The sequence below is a fragment of the Felis catus genome, chromosome D1, assembly GCF_018350175.1.
Source record: "Felis catus isolate Fca126 chromosome D1, F.catus_Fca126_mat1.0, whole genome shotgun sequence".
Lineage (NCBI taxonomy): Eukaryota > Metazoa > Chordata > Mammalia > Carnivora > Felidae > Felis > Felis catus.
In genome coordinates, this window is record NC_058377.1 from 87202834 (window position 1) to 87215023 (window position 12190).

General features: G+C 33.5%; 1 protein-coding gene across 1 annotated transcript in view; it reads right to left on the minus strand.

The window, feature by feature from the left end:
- Window positions 1-12190, minus strand: part of CSTF3 (cleavage stimulation factor subunit 3) — a 72495-nt gene that overhangs the window by 46940 nt on the left and 13365 nt on the right. The window contains exons 2-3 of the mRNA XM_003993143.6: window positions 10409-10510; window positions 10191-10286 (exon numbers count right to left, since the gene is read on the minus strand). Of these exons, the coding sequence (XP_003993192.1) occupies window positions 10191-10286; window positions 10409-10510 (198 nt within the window). The remainder of the gene's footprint in view (window positions 1-10190; window positions 10287-10408; window positions 10511-12190) is intronic.

Genomic DNA, 12190 nt, shown 5'->3' on the forward strand with positions numbered 1-12190 from the left:
ATATAAATAAATTCTTTGGACTTGGAATGTCTGTTCTTTAATTATAAATCTCACTTTCTGTTAACTCAGGAAATTCAAATTTAATCAAACAGTCTGCTTTTAGGAAAATACCACTACCATGGTGTAAGCAATCTTTAATTGCTAGTAGAGAAATTATTTCCTTTAAAGTGGTAACTTTCTAATTTGTGCCTCAGGCAGCAACGAAATTATTTAAGTACTTTAAAGATACAGCTTTTGCAAATACAGTATTTATCTAGATGATTTTCCCCCTTACTTTCCAACCTGTTTTAAAGCCAAAGACCTAATGATTTTTTTAAAATATAAAATTATTTGAAATAATTTGCCATTTGGCCAGCTAATAAATCAATAAAAGATACTCATTTCCTATGGCCTCCAGCAGTTCTTATAAAATATAGAACTAGTTAAGTTTCTATAAACCTAACGAGTCAAGGAAATGTTATCTTTCCCCTATGTGATTTATGATAGAATTTAAAGGCATTACTAATAGAGTATACGATCTGGAAAACTTGCTCCTATCATAAACCACTGAAATCGTATAAATCATCACCTTTCTAACAACCCTTACTACTAACCTGTTTAAAATGTGGAAGGAAAGAAAAGCTACTACTTTCCAGTAGTTTTCAAATACAAAAAGGCTTGAAGTTTGAGTCATCAATATAAGGTACATATTTACAACACTCAACGATAAACATACCAAAAAAACTAGGTAATGTCAAAAAAAAGTCAATGATTCCTGCAAGAATTGTTAACAATTTCAAAATGAAGTGGGTAACTATTTAATGAGAAATAGGATTTTTACAGTTGCAAAGTATCTCATTGTTTTATTAATTATGAAAGCAGTAATAGTGACTACACAGTGGAGAAAATGGGCACCAATGACATCACCAATAAGGGGTAAGTAAACACCATGTGCCTCTGGATGAGAGAGTGAGAACACACACATCATTTGCAGCTTTTCAGCTAATATGTATATTTCCTGAATGAGGAAATATCAAACTTAAAAGCTGAGGAACTGTTCAATATCAAAGGAGGCTAAAGAGGAATGGCAACTATGTACAACTTTGGATTAGATACTACTAATTTAGAAGAAAACTGCTATAATACACTGAAAATACACTGAAACTATATGTTAAACTAAAATTTAAATTAAAAAAATTAAATGGAAAAAAAATACACCAAAGTATAAAGGTTGTGATGTATGCAATCCAATCTCCTATGGTTCAGGAAAATATAGAATTGATAAAGCGTATGTGAAATCTTAAAAGCTGGCCAATCAGGGTAAAGCATATATAAATTCTTTGCATTGTTCTTACAACTCTAAGTTTAAAACATTTTTTAAAAATGCAAAAATGTCAGTTTATTACCCATAAAAGCTCTAACTTGCTATTCAACCCATAACAAAGCAGATTATAAACCATGTGGTCCCCAGTGGTTGGCATACAATCTGAATCTTCAACTCTAAATAATCTAAATAGTGATGTTTTAAGCATTTCTCATCTACTAACATATCCTAATTAAGAGAACCACAAAACCTCAAAAATTCACTTATTAAACAAGTTAAAGGATTAATAATAGTAATAATGGTAGATGAGGGGATTAAATGTACAGGGGCAGATGGCTGGCTCAATCAGGAGAGCATGCGACTCTTGATCTTGGAGTCATTAGTTCAAGCCCCACGTTGGGTACAGAAATAAAGCTTTAAAAGATAAAATTGGGGTGCTTAGGTGGCTCAGTTGGTTAAGCATCTGGACCCCATATCTCATGGTTCGTGGGTTCAAGCCCCGCATCAGGCTTTGTCCTGTAAGTATGGAACCTATTTAGGATTCTCTTCCTCTACAATTCCCCCCCCTCCCCCCGCCCGCCATAAATGTACAGTGCAGGAAACAAAGTTTTTTGTTGACAATCTCCCAAATTACTTCTATGTATTTTCACAAAGTATTTCCTATGACAGTGTACATTTTCACAAGGTATTTCATTAAGGTAATGTTATTTTTGACATTTAAGTTTTATGAAATTTAGATATACTACTCTAGTTCTTCTACGAATATCACTGCTGCCAAAATTCTCAACTATCAGATGGAAATAAGTCAACTCTCCTAAGGACAGGTATCAACCAGAAATACTTAAGTCACCATTTGTTAAAAGCCGTATTTGATTTAAAAGCTATCAAAACACACTAAGGGAGACATTTTTTTAAAATAAGGAAACAAGAGTTAAAAATGGTTGAGAAACACTGCACTCCTCTGTGGGGTGAAAAATTCAGAAACCTGACTACAGAAATAGCTAGGAATAATGACTGTTTCTTTGTTAAAACACTCCATCATCTCCCATCTCCCAAAAGAATGAGTAGTACTTACATATATTCAAGCGCTAACTAAATGAATGGATGGTTAGCTAATAATCTGAAAAGAAGATGTGGTATTCATGTTTAAAGACTCTCTCAAGAGTTAAGGGTGGGGCACCTGGGTGGCTCAGTCAGGCAAGCATGAGTTTGACTCAGGTCACAATCTCACAGATCTTGAGCTGAAGCCCTGCACTGGGCTCTCTGCTGTCAGCGCAGAGCCCGTTTGGGACCCTCGGTCTCCCTCTCTCTCTGCCCCTCCCCAGCTCACACTCTTCTCTCCGTCTCAAAAATAAACATTTAAAATAAAAGGAGTTAAGGGTTAGTTATCAAAAAAAGCTGCAGTAATTTTAAGCCATATTTTCCAGTTTAAGTGGTCCTTCCTGAATACATGACACTCTTATTTGCTGCTACTTAAGTAATTACATTGGTTTTTTGTTTGTTTGTTTGTTAAGTTTCCAGGGCTAGAAAATTGGGTTTCAAACCCAGGAATTAAGTCAGCAACTAAAAAACTGTCAATGTTCAATAACACTACCATTATCCTGATTGCAGATCTAAGAAACAGTCACCACACTGTTAGGAAAACTACTAAGCACACAATGCATGCTTCTAAGATTACTTCCAGATTGATTATATATTGAGTGATCTATCACAGTGTAGTCAAAAAAGCCAGGAGACTAATAACTTCATAATCCAGGCAAATAAAGGTAGTATTCTGTGAGATATGAAATATACTCACAGCAACAAGACTCCTTTATTGTCTTTTAAAGCCTCAACTCCAAAACTAGTTGCCAGAAACACTGAACAGTAAGTTTCTATGTGCCCATTCTGCGGAGATGGAGTCAGCATTAATGGTATGCTAATTGCCAAGCTTGCAGGTTTTAAAAGCTTCCCAGGTGATCCCATAGCACTATACACTATAGTTTCTAAACTTTGATTCTAAGGTTAAAAAAAAAAAAATTAAAAAAAAAAATTAAAAAATTAAAAAAAGCGGGGGGGGGGGGGAGGGGGAGGGAACACGCCTGACTTCACCTCAGGTCATGATCTTGCGGTCTGTGTGGTTTTGAGCCCCGCGTTGGGCTCTGTGCTGACAGCTCAGAGCCTGGAGCCTGCTTCGGATTCTGTGTCTTCCTCTCTCTCAAAACTAAACATTAAAGAAAAATTTAAACTTTAACTCTAAGGGATAATATCTTGCTTTACGTCACTTACATATGAAGTGGCTAAATTAATTCACCTTTCCACTCTGAATTTCAGATTCAAACTTAATATCCTTGGGGCGCCTAGGTGGCTCAGTCAGTTAAGTAAGTGTCCAACTCTTGGTGTCAGCTCAGGCCATGTCTCATGGTTGAGTTTGAGCCCCACTCTGGACTCTGCACTTACAGTGCAGAGCCTGCTTAGGATTCTGTCTCCCTCTCTCTCTGCCCCCAACCCACTTATGCTCTCTCTCAAACTAAACCAAAAAAAAAAAAATTTAAACTTAAGGTCCTCTTTGGGTTTAAATATACAGCACTAGGAGGGGTACCTGTGTGGCTCAGTCATTTAAGCATCTGACTCTTGATTTTAGCTCAGGTCATGATCTCATGGTTCATTGAGTTCAAGCCCTATGTTGGGCTCTGCGTTGACAGTGCAGGGCCTGCTTGGGATTCTCTTTCCCTGTCTCAACTTCTCCCCTACTCATACTCTCAAAATAAATATACAATACTTGTATGTTCAGTTGTTGAATTTCAAGGAAACCATCATGGCAAAATGCTCAACACTCCGTTTTCTTAAAATTCAACATGAAAGGGGCGCCTGGGTGGCTCAGTCGGTTGAGCATCCGACTTTGACTCAGGTCATGATCTCACGGTTTGTGAGTTCCAGCCCCACATCGGGCTCTGTGCTGATAGCTCAGAGCCTGGAGTCTGCTTCAGATTCTGTGTCTCCCTCTCTCTCTGGCCCTCCTCCACTCATGCTCTGTGTCTCTCTCTCAAAAATAAACAAACATTAAAATTCAACATGAAAAAGTTAAAAGAAAATGTCACCATAAAAGACCTTTTTCCTTATCACTGTGTGAGGTGATGGATGTTAACTAAACATTGTGGGTATCATTTCACAGTATATACATTTTTCAAATTGATATATTGCACACCTTAAACTTATGCAGTGTTATAGGTCATTTATATCTCCACACAACCAGAAGAGAAAAAAGACTTTCCCATATAGAAATATGTAGACAAAGACTTACAATAATGTTATCTGTATATGCTAGAGCTAAAATTTTGTATTTTAAAAAATGTCATAATGCAGTATCACATAAATAAATGTACTAGAAAGCTTAAAAATAGCTTTTGGGACAGTTATACTGGCCTTATTACATTTTGAAGTATTATTCCAAAACCACATGTCAATCCTGTCTTTGACATTAGATTTTTGTTTTTAGAACTATCACTTAACATTACCAAATAGAAAATTTTTCTTTGGGGGGGAGGGGTCTCCTAGCATACAAAATGGTAAAACTTACCCCATGTTATGCTTCCCTGAGCCTTAGAAAAGCCGTTTAGTTTCTCAACAAGTTGTATTCAAAGCAAATATTCACAATTTTGTTGGAACTGCTGTGGATTCTGAATATGTGGGGGAAAAAATTTATAGACTTCAATGTACCACACCATCATATTAACCACTACACCACCATATTAACCAACTGTTTTCCACTCCAAAGTTGCTGAGAGCAAAACTGTTTAGCAATAAAAATTAGTTCAAAAGAAAATTATTTACAGGAAGAAAAATGCATTCTTGTCCACATCTCGAAAGACAGCTTTTAATAGACATCATCAGTATATTTTAGACATCTTCATTTCTTGGAAGTGCCTTGAATCAGACTCATTCAAAAAGGAATAGCTGTTTGCAAGTAGAAAGAACACACTAAACAAAATAAAAAACAATGAACCCATTAGAAAAAAACTGAGCCTTAGACTTTAAGATTTCTTTGTTTTTTAAAGAGAAAGTCAATTAATTGCCACCTGGTTCCATCATGCTCAAGTTAGAACCAAAAATGCAGAGCACCCTCAAAAGGCTTTTCTGTTAAGATTATTTCCAGTATGGAGGTTTCACTTCATAATATTATGAAGGGCTTATGTGTTTGTGTTTATTCATGGATGCCATATTGTAGCATAACTAATACCTCCCAGAACAGGGGAAGTGGGTCATATACCAAAATAATCCCTAAGACCTTACTGATTACAATGCCCCATGATTTAAAAAAACAAACAAACCACTAAATATTAGGTATTATAATATTAAGTATTGTTATTCCATAAATGCCCAAGAAACTTAGGCTAGAGCATTACCCACAGGGAAACTTAAAACTACATGATCAAATAGCCCTTTTTGTTCCATAATAAATTTGAGAACGTGTGTACTTTTTTATTAAAATCTGGTCAGAGATGCCTTTTCCACATTTTCAGAATATACCATAAATCTTATTACACGCGATGAAGTAGAATATGAAGAAGCTATCTTAAAAATCTGAGTCTTCGCAAAGGAAAAAAGAGGACCATTATTTTTTTAATTTGTGTATCAGTGACTGCAAAGATTATAATTTTCCTTTATAAAGTGGAGAAATATAAATATACAGGCAATTAGGCTGATTAGTACAAGGTTTTGCTTGAAAATAAATCACTACATTTCACATAAAATACTAAATTATCTAAAGACAAAGAATAGAAAATAAGATTTTTTTTAAAAGAAATTTTATCTAAATTAGCTATGTCCTGTTGCAAAATAGTTTTATTATACAATGCCTGGGTGAAGAGAAAAGGCCTCAAGGAAAAAAAATGTATAGATCAAGTTAGTATCACTGACAAAACCTAAACATCTATGCTACAATAATGGAAGGGAATATGGACAGAATGCGGTATTTCAGTAAAACCTGAAATAGAAGTTTACTACTTATAATAATAAATACACAAATATTTCCTTTGGTTTAAAAAATAGTATGTAATTATTCAAAGCACTTTCAGATATCTGATTACTCAGTTCTGTGTTTGCAAATCAGTCCTGTTTTCTTTTATACCCCTACACTACATTTATACATGCATTTAAGAAACTATAGATTAAAGAGCATGTTGCATTTTAGAGTACAATCTGAATAATCACACAGACATGGACCAACATTTATTACAAACAGGAAAAGAGCAGATCTATAAGAAAAGAGTACAGATGTTTTAAAAAAGAGACTGCAAGTTGAAGTATAGAAAAGAAATAATTTATATGATAATGCAATAATTTTATCTGCATTTAAAAAATCACATTGCTCAAAATATACAAAACATTATAACAACAGTAGTTTGAACTGCTACTTAGAGATATTAAAACAGTATCGACAGTGGAGAAGTTTATTTCAATTTAGGTCATTCATGTTCCATCCTGAGTTCACTTCCATTTTCCAAGAAGAAAGGTATTTTTTAAGAGTCATTTTTCCCAAGTAGAAAGGTTATTTTGAAAAACTGAAATGTATACTTTACAACCCATTTTAATAAGGATTCATGTTTTTAAAATCTTTTAAAATAAAAAGCCATCAATTCTCTATATACTTTTATTAAAGAATTACAGCTTTCACAGATAGCAAGATACATTGTTGCTATTACCAGCAGCATTACCTTCTTCATTTCTCCTTCAGCTACCAATAAAAACCATCATCCTTTTGTAGAAAAATTTCTTATGAATGTGGCCTAATTCAAAACAAATTACTCCTAACAGTAAAATATTGTAGCTTATGTGCTGTCACATTGATTACCTAGCTATATGAATAGCTACAGAAACCACAAAGGGAAAAACAACTTAAAGAATATGGCAAAACTATAAATTTTCTCAGTTTTGTGATATTTAGTAACCCTTTTAACCACCCTAAAAAGTGGGTATTTACAGAGCACTGAGGCTTTGACTGGGTATCCCACTTAACCTCTGGTGTTTCTATAGAATTAATATGTACAACACTCAAGTAATCTGGCTTAATTTTGAAATTATATAATTATAACCAATACACAGATATTGGTTCTAAGTGCCCTTTCATTAGAACAAGAGAATTTTATATCCAACAATTTCTATGCTTTAGCAAAAAATTAAAAGTGGGTAATGAATTAAGGATGATAGTTCAATAAAGCTCAAATTTTACACAAGTAGCTAGGTATTATAAATGCCACTGATATGAGAAAAGCTGATATACTTGCAAATACTGAAAATATCAGATTAGTGTCACTAACTCCTTTCCTAAAAATTATTTATATTATGCTCTCATTTGCAACTTATGTTTCAAATTTAAAAGCAAAAAAACAAAAACAAAAACAAAAAACAAAAAACCCCAAAACCGAAAAACTCGTTTTTGCTACTTGTTCTTAGTAGGACTTACAACTTTCTCTGGGGAAGCAAATTATCTGTTGTTATTAATGATGTATGTATTTTCATTAGAAAAGTACTAAATGTATTTGGACTCACACGCATTGGTTTAACTGACCATATATAAACAAAACATAATTTTCCCACCATGAAGTACTGAGTTACAACAAATGTATTAAAAAAACTTTATTTTCTTGAGAGTGCATACAAAATGTTATGTAAACACTGTTAGTATTACCTTTAAAGACATTCTAATTATTACTTCAGATTTTAATGTATTATAAAGAGGTTATGTGTCTCCTGCAGAAATATTAAAGGCCACACTGGGTGAAATGACCAAAGAAAACTTTAGCCTCTTACAGGCTAAACAAAGTACAAAATGTGAAAATAAAAAAATAAAGAGCAAATCAGGAAAAGAGAAAAACACAGCTCCGGGTATGCATTTCTAAATCAGCAATTTTAACATTTTAATTCCTAAACCAAAAATGTAAATTTTACAAAACACACATATATATATATATATATATATTCTTTACCATTTTTTCTCAAAAGATGTTTTATACATACATTCATATTTATGTGTGTGTATGTGTGTGAAATAACTGCAAATCTTACCAACTAAATAAATCGGGCAACTGCTAGCAGCTCTGAAATATTAAATGAAATGAGCCTATTATTTAGACAATTTCAGCCTTGAAAGAACATCTGGTCCGTCTTAGAATTCTTTTTTATAATGCATTTCATATCTTTAGTTAGGAAATGGGAGAAACAGACTCAGTTCCTACAGAATGGAGTATCTGCCAGTTTCAGTTTAACTTATAATAAAATGCACAAATACCTGAATATTTGAGAACTTTCTAAAACTAAAGTACTACTTCATTATATAAAAACTACTATGCATCAATTATGTTCATGTCTGATGAGTTCGCATATAAGTTAATGTGTTTGTAAAATCAAACCGGAATGTAGACCAAGTACAGGTGATCCAAGGTTCCTTGATTTAATGAGTATTACAAAGCAGCACTGGGTTCAGCACACTTCAGACAGGCCTATTCACTCACCTGGTGAATTCCATGTCAGTCTACTCTGATGATTAAATATATTAAGGAAAGAAATGGTCCCAAAGGGTAACTGATGAAACCTTAAAGTCTTGGGCCAAAACCACAACCAAACTCCATGTAAGGTACAATCTCTCTCACACATACAAACACACATACCACATACACAACCACACACAAAAAATTTAATACACACACACAATGTTCGTGTTATTGTCCAGTAATCTCCCCTCACCCCAAAGTAATATACTATAAACCATAGCACAAATACAGTAAGTACACTGTAGCCTCAATTTAAACTGGCTATTGGTTGGGTCCATTATGAGGAACACATCACAGGTGACACTGTGTCGTGTTAAATTCTGTTTAGTACTGCTGATGACTAAAGCCCTTTAAACAGGTCCAAAACAGACCCATAGGTCATCAAATTTCAGTTATCATGGAGAACGTTAAGATGAGGCTGCAGTGTATTTGATTATGTTGAGAATTTATAACATTCAAAATAATACTTCTTAGTATTATAAATTATAAAAAGAAATGGATAGAATTTTCAGCATAATGTGGATATCAATTATTCCCATCTCACCCCTTCCTTCCCATTAATTTATAATCTGAAAGATGATTACTTGGTGCTATTGTTATCGATACATTAATGCTTTATTATCATCTTGACTGCTAACCTCAGTTGTCAAAAATGAACATTTCCCTTCTAATCATAATCAAGAATGAGGCCCTTACTCTTTAAAATAAACGTGCCTGACTTAAAATTTCAAGACAGTTAGAAAGCAAGGAAAAAAAAAATCAAAGTATCACTGGGTGAATTATGATTACACAAATTTGAATCACATTAGCTTATTCCCAAATAATGGAAACTTTATCCCCTTAAAAAACTTTAAATTACTGAAGTGCTTACATTTATTGACAAACCATGCATTTTCACAAAATTAAAACCTGAAACAATTTTTCACCTACATGTTTCACCACTCAATATACCCTATAAAACTAAGTTAACATTTCCATATTTTCTCATAGTACCATTCATATTAGTTTGTAAGTAGGAATAAAAAGAAAAATGAGTTCTAAATAAATGACACAGGAGGCAATAAATTGACACATGACAAGTAAATAAAAGGCTAAAGCACTCCAATACCATTGAAACTGTTTTAATGTTGTTGCAACTCCAAAATGCAACAATCATCAGCTTGTAAAGACCCAAATTTCAAAAATTCACTTTAATTACTCCTTCATACCTATTTTACAAAATAAAGGCAAGAGACATTTAAATCCTCCTTGTCCTAGTTGTGCTATCTATGTTCCTAACTTGTTTTCTATCACACTAGTGTATGCTGCAATTCCCATCAGATGCTATATAAGAAAAAATAAAATAAAATATTAACCTCTGCTTCAATGTATAGTTTCCAGAATCTGCCAGAACTGGGGAACTGGGCAACAAGGCGTTCATAAGTCTTCCGTGCTTTGTCTATAGGTTGATTCTAAAATTGAAAACCAATAAACAGCATTTACAATGTTAGGATTATGAAAATATTATTTACTGCAGAACCAAGTAGTGTGATTGGACCCATAGAGAAGGAAATGTAATCCTATATCACTAAACCTGTGCCTCTCGAATGAGAATGCTCCAAGCGTCAAGGTCATATGGATTCTCTTCTAATTTCTTTTCAGCTTTCTTCACCTTCTCTGGGACATACTCAGCTGCCTGGGGGAAAGAAAAATAACAAACTGATGTTACTGTTTTAAAAATTTCATGCCTAAATTAATCCAAGCACAAGATTATCAGTCTCTAATATAAAAGCATAAAAATGTCCTCTTACAAAAGAGGCCTGCATTTTCTATAATCTACATTATGCTATCATAAGTCACCTGCATAAAAACAAAATCTAATGATCACATACTTTTAAAAAACATTTTAAAATTTAAACCCATTTTTCACATTAAATATTACAGAGCAGCCGTTCTCAAACTCTGTGGTCTAAAAAACATTTTAAAATTTAAACCCATTTTTCACATCAAATATTACACAGCAGCCATTCTCAAACTCTGTGGTCTTAAGACGGACCCCTTTTATACTCTTAAAAATTACTTGGTATGCCAAAGAGCATTTCGTTTATGTGATTATTTCAATATTTACTATATTAGAAATTAAAATGGAAAAATGTTAAATATTTATTCACGTACAAATAATAAAATTATTTGCATGTTAATAAATACTTTTAAGAAAAATAAATTTAAAAATTCAGTCAATACCCTTGTATTATGTATTTGCAAATCTACTTAATGTCCAATTGTTTTAAATGTAGCTGGATTTTTATATCTGCTTCTGCATTCTATCTGTTGCAATAGCACATGTAAAAATTCCACTGTACTCTCATGAGAGATTAAGAGTGATAGGGCAAAAATGTCTTAGATTTATTATGAAACAGTACAAACTCACAGAATGAACCTCTGAAAGTCTTAGGAATCCCTGGGGTCTGTGGACCAACTTTGAGAAACACTGCTATAGAGCATTCATCCTGAGCCACAAAAAGGAAAAGCATGAAATGACATGGAAATTTTATTTTTTTAGTTGAGAGAGAGACAGAGACAGAGAGCCGGAAGGGCGGAGCAGGGGAGGGAAAAGGAGAGAGGGAGAAAGAGAATCTTAAGCAGGCTCCACATTCAGCATGGAGCCTGATACAAGGCTCAATCCATGCCCCTGGGATCACGATGTGAGTCAAAATTAAGGAGCAGGCATTCAACCAAGTGAGTCACCCAGGTGCCCCTGGAAATTTTATTTTGATGCCAAGATTTTAAAAACAGGACTCACAAATGATTTATACAGCATCACTAAAACTACAAAAGAAACTTGCAATAAGAGGTTTATAAGACTGTACTAAAATGTCTAGTGGTCATGTGTGGGTGATGGGTGGTAGTTTTATTTTTATTATAGAAATATAATCTTAAAAAAATTAATGCCTAAAATAGTAGCTAGCACCTGAAGCAAAAATACAACTACTTCTCAAATTGTTGTTCAGAATACTACTATGTACCACAAAAAGAAACTGATATTCAAATAAGTCAGATACATGTTAACCTATAAAAGTTTTGTCTTTCTGCAGGACTTCTTGAAACCTGTAATATGGCAAAACACAATAATGTTCAAGATAGACAGGGAAACACTGCTGCTAAGAGCTTTCTTTTTTCCTTTCTTCAGTGGCAATTAATATCTCATAGAAAATTACTGTCAAAACTCCAGTTGGGAAAAAACACTTTAAATTATGAGTTTAGAAAACAAAATTACCAAGGAGAAATAATACTCTCTTCTTTGGAATAAATTATTTAGAAAGAAAAACATGTTTTAAAAGATTAATGTAAATTTATATCAAAATTATGATGTTTT